Source organism: Nanorana parkeri, unplaced genomic scaffold (assembly GCF_000935625.1).
Source record: "Nanorana parkeri isolate BGI_ZX_2015 unplaced genomic scaffold, ASM93562v1 scaffold443, whole genome shotgun sequence".
Lineage (NCBI taxonomy): Eukaryota > Metazoa > Chordata > Amphibia > Anura > Dicroglossidae > Nanorana > Nanorana parkeri.
The window spans coordinates 11,263-24,359 of NW_017306711.1; the positions used below are offsets into that span (position 1 = coordinate 11,263).

Genomic DNA, 13,097 nt, shown 5'->3' on the forward strand with positions numbered 1-13,097 from the left:
TTAGGGCTACAGACATCTAGGATAACACAGAAACGGCAGTTCGGGCTACAAACATCTAGGATAACACAGGAACGTCAGTTGGGGCTACAAACAGCTAGGATAACGCAGGAACGGCAGTAAGGGCTGCAGACATCTAGGATAACGCAGGAACGGCAGTTAGGGCTACAGACATCTAGGACAATACAGGAACGTCAGTTAGGGCTACTGACGTCTAGGACAACACAGGAACGGCAGTTAGGGGTACAGACATCTAGGATAACGCAGGAACGGGAGTTAGGGCTACAGATATCTAGGATAACGCAGGAACGGCAGTTAGGGCTACAGATATCTAGGATAACGCAGGAACGGCAGTTAGGGCTGCATACATCTAGGACAACACAGGAATTGCAGTTAGGGCTACAGACATCTAGAACAACACAGAAACGGCAGTTAGGGCTACAGACATCTAGGACAACACAGGAACGGCAGTTGGGGCTACAGACATCTAGGACAACACAGGAACGGCAGTAAGGGCTACAGACATCTAGGATATTGCAGCAACGGCAAATAGGGCTACAGACATCTAGGATAACGCAGGAACGGCAGTAAGGGCTGCAGACATTTAGGATAACGTAGGAACGGAAGTTAGGGCTACAAACATCTAGGATACCGCAGGAACGGCAGTTAGGGCTACAGACATTTAGGAAAACACAGGAATGGCAGTTAGTGCTACAGACATCTAGGATAACGCAGGAACGGCAGTAAGGGCTGCAGACATCTAGGATGAAGCAGGAACGGCATTTAGGGCTACTGACATTTAGGAAAACACATGAATGGCAGTTAGGGCTACAGACATCTAAGATGCCGCAGTTAGGGTTACAGACATCTAGGATAACGCAGGAACGGCAGTTAGGGCTATAGACATCAAGAACAACACAGAAATGGCAGTTAGGGCTATAGACATCAAGAACAACACAGAAATGGCAGTTAGGGCTACAGACATATAGGATAATGCAGGAACGGGAGTTAGGGCTACAAACAGCTAGGATAACGCAGGAACGTCTGTAAGTGCTGCAGACATCTAGGATAACACCGGAACGGCAGTCAGAGCTACAGACATTTAGGATCACGCAGGAGCGGAAGTTAGGGCTACAGACATCTAGGATAACGCAGGAATGGCAGTTAGGGCTACAGACATTTAGGATAACGCAGGAATGGCAGTAAGGTCTTCAGACATCTAGGACAACACAGGAACAGCAGTTAGGGCTACAGACATCTAGGACAATACAGGAACGTCAGTTAGGGCTACAGGCATATAGGATAACGCAGGAATGGCAGTTAGGGCTACAGACATCTAGGGCAATACAGGAACGGCAGTTAGGGCTACAGACATCAGCGATAACGCAGGAACAAGAGTTCGGGCTACATATATCTAGGATAACGCAGGAACGGAAGTTAGGGCTAACAGACATATAGGATAGACATGTGCACTGCCAAAAAATTTGTTTAGTTTCGCTTCGTTTTAAATTCGGATTTGTGTTATTTCGATTTTCGGGATTCGGGTGTGAAAGTCAATTCGGATTCGAAATTCGGATTCGGACGAAATTCGGTAGCGGTAGTTCGAACGTTCGTTTGGTTTTCTGTTCTTATTCGTTTCTTATTCGTTTCTTATTCGTTTCTTATTCGTTTCGTTCGTTTGCAGCAAAGTGACATTTGAGGGGGAAAAAATATTTTTCTCCTTCTCTAATGTCATTTTGCTCCAACGAACGAAACGAATAAGAACCGAAAACGAAACGAACGTTCGAACTACCGCTACCGAATTTCGTAAATGGAAATTCGGATTCGCTTGCATTCGTTATGTCTGTAATTCGGAATTCGGATTCATCCGAATTTCCGAAAATTCATCCGAATTTCGAATCGCACATGTCTAATATAGGATAACGCAGGAACGGCAGTTAGGGCTACAGACATCTAGTATAACGCAGGAACGGCAGTTAGGGCTGCCAACATTTTGGATAATGCAGGAACGGCAGTTAGGGACACAGACATCTAGGATAATGCAGGAATGGCAGTTAGGGCTACAGACATCTAGGATAACACAGTAACGGCAGTTAGGGCTACAGACATTTGGGATAACACAGGAACGGCAGTTAGGGCTACAGACATCAACAATAACGCAGGAACGGGAGTTAGGGCTACAGGCATCTAGGATAACGCAGGAACGGCAGTTAGGGCTACAGACGTCTAGGCTAGCGCAGGTACGCCAGTTAGGGCTAACAGACATCTAGTATAACGCAGGAACGGCAGTTAGGGCTGCAGACATTTTGGATAACGCAGGAACGGCAGTTAGGGCTACAGACATCCAGGATAACACAGAAACGGCAGTTAGGGCTACAGACATCTAGGATAACGCAGGAACAGCAGTTAGGACTACAGACATTTAGAATGAAGCAGGAACGGCAGTTAGGTCTACAGACATCTAGGACAACTCAGGAATGGCAGTTAGGGCTACAGACATATAGGATAACACAGGAACGGCAGTTAGGGGCTCCAGACATTTAGGATAACGCAGGAACTGCAGTAAGGGCTACAGTGATAATAGTTAGTGCTATTGCTATTACAATAACAATGTATGTTATTTTATAATGCCACTGTTTAGCTTTCAGCACCTTTATTTACTCCTCTGCTGTTTTTCCTGTTCAGAGTATTCTTGCCTTATTTTAATAGCAAGATATTTACAACACATACATTGTTATTGTCATTTTTCTTTCCACTATGAATCTGTGCAGTATGTTTCGTTTGAGATCTGTGGTGCTCCTCCCCAATTGCCTCTGGCCAATGGGCGGATGACACGCATATTGCTTGGGGTTGCCAAGCAACGAATAACCGAGTCTGCCTCCTGAAGCGCAAGATGGCGGTGCGTTCCATCCGATTTATAGGACGGACCACACCATGCACATTCCCAGTGACTATTTTGACTCCTCTTTGGCTTCTAGCACGATACCAGAACCGCACGGCGCGTGCGCCAGTGGGCGGTCCCTCTGCTCTCACTGAACAACGGTGTCCTGTCGCTATAGGAAATCCGGCATCTGCATTCGCAACGTTACGGTAATCACTGCACATGTTGTATTGTCTATGTATATGTCTGGAGCACAAACTGCCGTTGCTGCAATATCCTAGATGTCTGTAGCCCTAACTGCCGTTTCTGTGTTATCCTAAATGTCTGGAGCCCTAAGGCCCCGTTCCCACTGCGCGATATGCAAATCGCGCGTTTGTCGCGCGATTTGCATATTGCGCGACATCGCGAGATTTGCCGCGCGATGTCGCGTTCAAGCTTGCATTGAGCAAGCTTGAATCGCGGCTAAATACGCTCAAAAAAGGGTCCTGCTGTAGCGACACACGACCCGCTACAGCAGGACCCTTTGCCCCATTGGATTGCATTGGAGCGCGATATCGCGCGGTAATTTGCCGCGATATCGCGGGAATTACCGCGCGATAAATCGCTCAATGTGAACGGGGTCTTACTGCCGTTCCTGCGTTATCCTAGATGTCTGTGTCCCTAACTGCCGTTCCTGCGTTATCCTATATGTTGCACCTTTTCCATCTGACCAGAGAAAATCTGCAGATAAATTGTAAGGTTTGTGGGCAGCTTTAGATATGACTAATTTGCAACAATACTTTGGCTTCTCTTTCACTTGAAAATGGTGAATAGATGCTTGTCTTTCTAAGGATTCCATTGTTCACAGCTGTTTGGTTTTTTGACGTCATGTGACGTCAGGGGGTGTGTCTAAAGGGGTTTCTCCACTGCTGTATGTCTATTTAAACTCTTTCTGTTCTTATCATTGTGACATTGCTATGACTGATGAAGGGACCCTGTGTGGCCCCGAAAGCACAAAACATGAGTTTGCAATAAATCTACGAATTTTGATCCTATAAGGATTTGGTGTGCTGGTGACGTTTATTGCAATTATCGCAACGTTTATTGCAATTGACGTTTTGCAATTATCTGTATTTGGCGGCGCCATCCGCAGTCATTCCAAGCACCCCTCCCCGACCACGGGGTCATACCGGTAAGGAGTGCAACTAGCCTTTTCTTTTTTTCTTATATGCCACTATCCCTAACGTGGCAGTCTCTTATATGGCACTATCCCTGACGTGGCAGTCTCTTATATGGCACTATCCCTGATGTGGCAGTCTCTTATATGGCACTATCCCTGACATGGCAGTCTCTTATATGGCACTATCCCTGACGTGGCAGTCTCTTATATGGCACTATCCCTGATGTGGCAGTCTCTTATATGGCACTATCCCTGACATGGCAGTCTCTTATATGGCACTATCCCTGACGTGGCAGTCTCTTATATGGCCCTATTCCTGACGTGTCAGAAATACAGGGCCTGTGTTGATGGCAGATCCATAAGCTGACACGCATCTGGTTACAGAAAAGTACAGGACAACAGAATGTACTGAGCATCAGAGTGCACTGTAACCCACACGGCATCACATCCTACAATAACCCACATGGCATGATTGGTTACTAGGATACTAGGGGCTTGGCTGTACAGTGTCCCCGGTTGCTAGGACACAGGTGGATGCAGTGGCGTAACAACCGGGGGGGCGGGGGGGGTCGTTCGCCCCGGGCGCATAGATGGTGGGGGGCGCCAAGGGGGGGCGATAAAAAAATGTCTGCCCCGGGCGCCCATAACTCTGGTTACGCCACTGGGTGGATGCACTATAAAAACCTTGGACACTATGGGGCCACCAGCATCTGAGCAACCAATGATGCTATGTGGCCTGTACAACACCACTGGTTGTTCAGATGCTGGTGGTCCCACCGCGTCATAGGTTGTTATGGTGCAGCCTGCTTCTGTCCTAGCAACCAATGATGCTGTATTGCTCAGCTACCAGTCATCCGATGATGCTGTGCGGGCTGCACAGTTTATGTGGTTGCTAGGACAGAGACAGTAATTTAGAGAGCAGGTGGGCAAACTAGGCAAATTGTTCAACCCTTCTGCAAAGAGCTTGGGTTATGGTTAGGCTGAGCCAAAAACGGGACAAGTTTTATGACAATATAGTAGATGTGTACAGTATAAAGTTTTGGACAAAATGAATTATTATGCAACGAGCCCCATCATCAGTGTCAGCTGGATGAGGGGGTTGGGTAATAGTGCACAGGGCAGCAGCCAGCTCATGGGTCACCATCTTGGGACCACTGCTATACAACCACAACTGGCTCCCTGCTCTCCTGTGAACAGTGGTTGCTATGGACAACATCTTTAAGTAGACAGGTGAGGCAGTAAGCATTCCGTGTTGTTGGGGAGATCACAGGACGATGGCGTTAGGGTTGCCACCAGTTCAGTTTTTACCCGGACAGTCCGGTTTTGGAGCCTGTGTATCCAGCCAGCGGGCACCCGGATGCAAGACACTCAGTCTCGACACCGGCACTTTTAAATTTCTGACAGATGTGCATCTGCCTGAAACCCACCTCAGAGTGCGCACAGCCCACCTGAGAGCCCGCACACCTCACCTGAAAGCCCGCACAGCCCACCTGAGAGCCCGCACAGCCCACCTGAGATTCTGCACAGGCCACCTGGAGACATCAGTGCTCCAACCCAGAACAACACAGAGTATCTAGCTTCATATTATTTTGTATTGCTGTATCATATATTGCTAGGACTTGTAGTCCTCTATAGCCGCTCTCCTTACTCCCTCCCCTGGCTGTCTCTTCTTGCTCTTTCTCATGGCTGCCTCTCTTCGCTTTCTCCTCTATATGCTCCTCCCAAAAAAAATTGTTGCGTGTGGCGATAGAGTGTTCAGGTTTCGCTTGAAGAAACGGTGGCAATCCTAGATGGCGTTGCTGGGAGAAGTTGGTGAAGTTACATAGCGTATCGCATTGTGCAGCCCTGCAATCATCCCATGATGAGTGAAGGATGGACTCCGGGATAACGCTTTGTGCTGCAATGGATCCAGTTCAGGAAAAGTTTGCCTTACCTTGCAGCATAGTCTCTAGCTTGTTCCGATCCACCCAAAATCTCTCCTCTCCCCACTCCGGATTGTGGAGGGTGGCTGGGCCGGGAGAGTGGGTGCTCCACTGGCGGTTGGAGCCTGGGTCCAACTGGTTCATGTATCCGCTCATGGGGTCACCCTGGGCCACCATGGTGGTGGAGGAGGAGGTGTGCGCCGCACTCAGCTCTTCCAGATCATATACGGGAAGATAGTGGCAAGTCCAGGAAGGAGGGGGGGCAACGAGGCAAATTGGTTCCGCAGATAGTGCCGCTCCCTGCCTCTTCCACCCGCGGTAGTAGTGACAGTACAAACAACTGTCACAGACTTTACTGCGGTTCAGTGTAAAAAAAAAAATGCCGTTTTTTTTTACACTGAACCTCAGTAAACTGTGACAGTGACAGCTGTATGTAGTGGTGGCTGTGCGATAATGTACAGGCGGCTGAGCGAGGATGTACAGGGGGCTGTGTGAGGATGTACAGGCGGCTGTGCAAGGATGTACAGGGGGCTGTGCAGAGATGTACACAGGTGGCTGTGCAAAAACTTGTAATCTGTAAGAATTGTTTCACCTGGCGGAGCCGGTACCGACTCTGCAGACACCACCAGGCAACCCCATCCCGCTGTGTGGGTCATTGTGAGGACCCTCTCTTCCGCTCCCTCCTCTACACTGGCTGCCAAGGACTCAGGAGAAAAAAGTGCTGCAGGAGATAGGTGAGGCTGGGGAGTCTATAGGTGCCCATACACTGCACGATTCTCGTACGAGAATCGCAGGAAATTCCGCGATCGTATGAGAATCGTGCAGTGTATGGAAGGCGTGCGACCGTTTCTAATGTACGGTAGCACGACTTTTGTATATCGAGCATGTTGGAAAACCAGGCAAGAATCGTACGATTTTCAGCTGGTTTTTAACATGATCGAGAGATCACTGCCGTCATCGGAAGCCCGGCCCTCAGGGGGGCGGGCTTTGATGATCGCAAGTACGATCTGCCTGTCCAAGATGGGCAGATCGTACTTTTTTTAAGTACTTTACAACCCTCGCAAGACAAAAGTCTTGCGAGGGTTGTAGAGTGTATGGCCACCTTGAGGGTGATGGCCGGTCCGGGGGATTGAGAGACTGTAGTTGGTATTCAGTATTGCTGCCTTGATGTATAATGTGTAGCTGGTGGTATTCTACATTTCTATGTAATTATACAGCAATACAGGATACCACCAGCTATACAGGACTACAAATTCCAGCAATACATTATACAAAACTGCAGTGGTGGATCTGGGGATCCTCCCACCCCCAAGAAAATTACAGCTCCCTCCGCCGCTCTGCTGGGCCACACCAAACAATCGGGACCCAAAGCAGAGGTCGCTCTGTAGTCAGGCAAATTAGGTGGCCGCCTCAGCCCACGCTGGGGCCTTGCGGCTGCCTACATAGAGTACAGACTGCCAAAGGCTGGCAACGGTGGAAAGATCCCAGAAGGACAGGCCTGGTGAGTGTGCTGCACCCAGGGGGGGAGAGCCCAAAGGGGGGCAGTGGACACAGAGGTGCTGGGAGAGGAGAGGGGTGGCACAGTAAAAGACAGAGAGACAGTGGCAGTGGAACAGTTGGGCGAGGGGGCAGAGGACACAGAGGCGGTGGTGGGAGAGAAGAGAGAAAGGGGCACAATACCAGTGGAAGAGCCAGATAGGGGGAGGGGAATGGACACAGAGATGGGAGGGGAGAGAGATGGGCACAGTGGCAGTGGAAGAGGCGGGGGGCAGTGGACACAGAGGTGGCAGTGAGTGAGGAGAGAGATGGGAATCCCGGCAGTGGAAGAGGTGGGGTGGGGGGCAGTGGACACACAGGGGCCAGTGGGAGAGATGGGCACAGTGGCAGTTGAAGAGCCGGGGGAGGGGCAGTGGACACAGAGGTGGGAGAGGGGAGCAATGGGCAGAGTGGCAGTGGAAGAGCCATAGGGGGGAGCAGTGGACACAAAGGTGGCAGTAGGAGAGGAGAGAGGTGGACACAGTGGTGGTGGTGGAAGAGGAGAGAGATGGCACAGTGGAAGAGCCATAGGGGGGTCAGTGGACACCGAGGTGGTGGTGGGAGAGGAGAGGTGGCATAGTGGCAGTGGAAGAGCCAAAGGTGTGGCGGTGGACACAGAGGTGGTGCTAGGAGAGGAGTGAATTGGGCAAAGTTGATGAGCCAGAGGTGGGTCAGTGGACACAGAGGTGGTAGTGGGGGAGGAGAGAGATGGGCACAGTGGCATTTAGAGAGCCACCCATGGCTGGCAGCGGTGGGAGGATCGCAGGGGGAGAGGTCAGGTGAGCTCTGTACGTCATAGCCAAGATGAGAAGTCAAGTGAGCTCAGTTCCCTATAGCTGAGATGAGAAGTCAGGTGAGTTCTGTACCCCATAGCTAGGAGTCACATCGCATTGGAGGTCAGGTGAGATCTGTACCCATAGCTGGCAGGGAGGTCAGGTGAGCTCTGTACCTATGGGAGCAAACAAAAAAGGAAAATGGGACAAAATTTACTTTTTTACAGAAACGACGGGACGGGGAAAAATGAATAAATAACGGTGCTGTCCTGTTCAAAACAGGACATATGATCAGCCTATGTATAGTTGAACTCATGGTCAACCTGAACCTGAAGCCCATCCCTATTTTGGATAACACTGTTAGAACAAAGCAGATAAAAAAATAATTGGAACAATTAGAATTTTAACATTTTAGAGGATATTTGCAATTGTAACTTAACACCTAATGATACAAAAGCAAATTGAATTCTAATATATATAAAACAAAATCAGCTGTCATTTTCTAGTACAACTTTAAAAAACCTGATGCAAACATTTGGTGGTTAGCCTAAGAAAAATATAATTTTTTTGTAATCAGTAAGATGAAGTGCAATTCTGTAGCCTATATGATAACATATAAAGTTTATATTTTGGGCAGAACAAGTGATTTGTATTCTATACAGTAGTTTTGGAAAAAAATGTAACTTTAAAGTGTATGTAAACCCTAGCATTGAACTTCTCTTATGTGTTCCCTCTTGGTCTGGTAGATATACCATTGAGAGCAGTTTGTTATATCTGTTTGATCTTTGTCAGAAATCCAGAGCTGTCCTGTGTCCCTTGTAGATGTCTTTTGTTATCCCAAAGAGGCTATTTAGCCCTCCTAGTTCTTATCATGGACTACAGAATGATTATCCTTTACGTTGTAGAGATATAAGAGTGATTGAGTAGTTTAGCGAAAGATGCTAAGAGGGCTGACACCACTCATTCCACAAAAAAGCTGCGTGTTTTCAGCCCACAACAGGGCAGGAGTGCATTTCTTGAAGATCAATAGATATTTTTCTGTACTTGCGGAGTCCTTAAAGGAATAAAGCACTTGAAAATGTGCATGTATTCAAGAGATGTTGCATACTTTTTGTTTGTTTATTTTGCTTCAACATACGCTTTAGCGTCTATGTGAGAGCGTTATTGCTCCAGCAGATGGCGATAGATTACCACCTAGAACGCAGTGTTTTCATTCCCTTTCTGTTTCAGCTATAACTTTTTTTGGAAAGTCCTGCTCAGAAGTCCAGTGTCAGTGAACTCCTCCTTAAACTGTCACTCCCTACAGCTCCAGAGCTCCTTCTCTGTCACTGCACCAAGGGGCTCTGATGTGGAGAGGCTGGGGAAAGGAGACTACTAGAAGAAGGCCATTTTAACTGACAAACAAATTGAAGATTAAAGAAGGGTCCAAGCAATTTGTTAAGATGCTGTACGTACGAAGAGGATTTGGGGATGAGAAGTCCCAGTTAAATGAATTAAACGTGCGTCTGGACCAGTATTTGTCTAGGGTAAGACAACTAGAAACAGAGAACCAGCATCTGGTTGAAGAAATCCACAAACTTCGCTTGGAGCGAGGAGCAGAGTGGACACAAGTGTACCACTCAGAGGTGTGTGAGCTGAGGAAGAGGGTAGAAGAACTTACCATACAGAAATGTGAAGCAGAGCTACAGAGAGATAACTTTGCTGAAGAGTTGCAAGAATTGCAGGAATTATGGGAACAGGTGAGAAGCATAAGACTCAAGATTGACCAACAGCTAATACTTTACAAGCAAGATCTGCAACAAGCGCAGCAAAAACAGGCTGCTTTGGAGCAGCTGTACATTCAGTTGCAACAGGAGTGTCAGATGCTTCAAGGTTCTCATGAAGAGGAAATTATAGCACTGAGGGATCAGGCTTTTCAGATTCCATTGCAAATTACCATGCAGGAGGTTCTGCGACCCAAACTCAGCTTAACAGATGTACAGAGCTTCTCACTAGAACTGTCCGAGTCATGGAAGGAAGCTTTTGTCTTCTATCAAAAGAAGATTGAGGAGCTAGAGAGCATCCTGAGGCGGAGTGAGGAGGACCGACATGGGGCAGAAGAAGAAATCACAATATACAGGCTACAGGTAGAGAAGCTCTGCAAGGAATATGAGGAGCTTCTGGCCATGAAAACTATGCTTGAAGATGAGCTGCTTAGGATGAAGGCGAAGTACAGGCTGGAGGTGGAGGAATATCAGGTAGGTGTATCAGGATAATAGATTCATATGATAAGGTCACATTTGAAAAACCTAAGGAGGACTTGTGGCTATATGTCAAGTGTCTCCCAATTTACCAATATTTGATGTCTCTGATCATGTCCACTGTAGGATAGTAAAACAATAAGACAAGTTAGACAACCTTGTTTAGTTGTTATTGTTCCCTTTGCAGATAAAATGGTGCAAGAGTTGCCATATCATAGGCTCTGCCCTCTTAGCCCCCTACCCTCTTTATGAAATTTAACTACAAGCGCAACCAAGCCAATCTTCCAAGTGTGTGCTTTTTCACCTTCTTTATCGAAGGGTGGTCAGATTATGTATGTCCAAATACCCCTTAAAGTATATCGAAAGCCCAAAGTTTTTGTTTTTGTTTGCTTTTAATTGAATAAAATAGGGAAAAGTTAAACCCCAGTACGTTGTTTTGTCATCTGTGTCCCATTCGGAAGGTATCCCTTCACTTCCTGTCCTCTAGACCCAACAGTAAGCAAGAGGAAATCTCTCCAAAGTGTAGGAAATGCCCTTATGAACAACTGTCACCAGATCAAGTATGCCCATCAAAAGATTACCCCTCAAAATTAAACTTTTAGATTTTCCTAAACACTTGGTGCTGGTCAAAGTGGTCACTAGAATAAATAAAGAGTGCCTCCCCAGCAGGGACTAGGCAAGTATAAAAACCTAAAAGGCGTTCTTGGGGACACCGTCATCCTTTCATTTCTTTTTCCTGGTGTCACTGGGACAGGAGGTGTGAGGAGATCTCCCCAGTGCGGTCACAGAAGTTTTGACTTTTACCAAATGCATTAAAACTAACAGAAAAGTTGGGAGCCAACTTTCATTCTTCCATACTGAAAAGAGAGAATCTGGTTGACTTCTGGTGGTTGTACATGCACTGTTTGAGACAGCTATCATACCTCCCAACTGTCCCTGATTTGTAGGGACTGTCCCTCATTCTTTCTCACTTGTTGCTCTTTTTGGTCTAATGTATAGATATCTATTTTAAAAAATACAGTATAAATGAAAATTAATGGTGAACAACAACAATTCTGGGTTTAACCAATCATTTTTGGTATATACATTTTTAATGGTCGTCATAACTTGGAGCATGGCAGGGGTGTGTCTTTAATACATTGGGGGGAATTTATCAAAACTGGAGCAGAAGAATCTGAAGCAGTTGTCCATGGCAACCAATCATCTTCTCTCTTCAGTTTGTTCAGTTAAGATTTCAAAATGAAAGATAGAAGCTGATTGGTTGCCATGGGCAACTGCTCCAGACTTTCTCTGCTTCATTTTTGATCAATTCCCCCCATAGTGCTTGAAGGCATCGATCTTTCTCAGCTCAGAAAGTTATATAGGCTGAGTTATTCCCACTGGCACTTTAATAATTAAGTGTCAGTGTGTTTCTGAAATTGGAGGAGTACCTGGAGGAAACTCACATAACATAACAAAGACCATACAGATGTGACAACCAAAACCAGCATCCCAGTGCTGTAAGGCCAAAAGCTTTCACTAGGCCAGATTACGTCATTTTCTAACCTTAACCCTAACCAAAAATCAGATGAATAGCCCTACTCTTAGTATGATGGTATACTTTAGCACAGCCAAGTTTGTTCTTAACTCCAGGTATGCAAAGGTAACCCTTGCAGTGAGGCTACCCCCATCCTGCAAGGGTAAACTTTTCGTTTTTTCCCTAGGGGCCGGAAAAAAAAGAAGAAATACTTCCCTAATCATTGGTCCTGTGTTGGGGAGTGCTAACCTCTCTCCTCCTTAAAGGAGAACAATGAGATGAGTGATTTTCACTCATCCTCATAGTTCTAGCCAACCTGTGACAATGAAACTGTCACAGGTCGGCTCAGTAGATCGGGAAGTGAGCGAACACATACCGGCGTTCGCTCACCTCTCGATCCTGTCACTGCAGAGAGCCATGACAGGGGAGTGACCGGATTCCCCCCTCCCCTGTCAGATCCTCCAGCGCTGATTGGCGGAACGGACAGGGGAGGGGGCGCTACAGCTGGCTCTGCCTCTAGATAGGCAGAGCCAGCTGTCACTCACGCAGCTGGGTGGATCCAGATATAATTGTCGGGATCCGTTTCAGCTGCGGTGTCTCAGTATACAGCTCGCGGTATATTGAGCTTTGGGTGACGGGAGGACGCTAGTTTGTGTCCTTCCGTTACCCTTAGGAGAACTATGGGGAAAAGCCCTAACCCCATAGTTCTCCTTTAACTCTGGCTGTGCTATGTCTCTCGGTGTCCTCACATCTAATGCAGGTGAATGAGCTGCATTAGATGTGATGACGTCAGTGGATTTACACTGCCGGAGTCTGGGGGAGAAGAGGCTGTGGGGACCGGTTTAGCAGCCAGGCAAGGTCAAGTATCTGGTGAGTATATTTTATTTGAGCCCCCTAGAGAAAAATGAGCAGTTAGCCCATGCAGAGTGGGGGAAGCCCCACTGCAAAGGCTAACTTTTTACATTCCTGGAGTTCCTCCGGTAGATACCTGTGGATATGGACATTGGGGAAACTGCACAGAAATACCACTGTACTCTTTCACTACTTCCACACAAGATAAATTGGCCATAATT

At 47.2% G+C, this 13,097-nt stretch overlaps 1 protein-coding gene across 1 annotated transcript in view; it reads left to right on the forward strand.

The window, feature by feature from the left end:
- The first annotated feature begins 9,605 nt into the window (after positions 1–9,605).
- Positions 9,606–13,097, forward strand: part of SYNM (synemin) — a 39,234-nt gene continuing 35,742 nt past the window's right edge. The window contains exon 1 of the mRNA XM_018560244.1: positions 9,606–10,505. Coding sequence (XP_018415746.1) covers positions 9,711–10,505 — 795 coding nt within the window. The 5' untranslated portion in view covers positions 9,606–9,710. The remainder of the gene's footprint in view (positions 10,506–13,097) is intronic.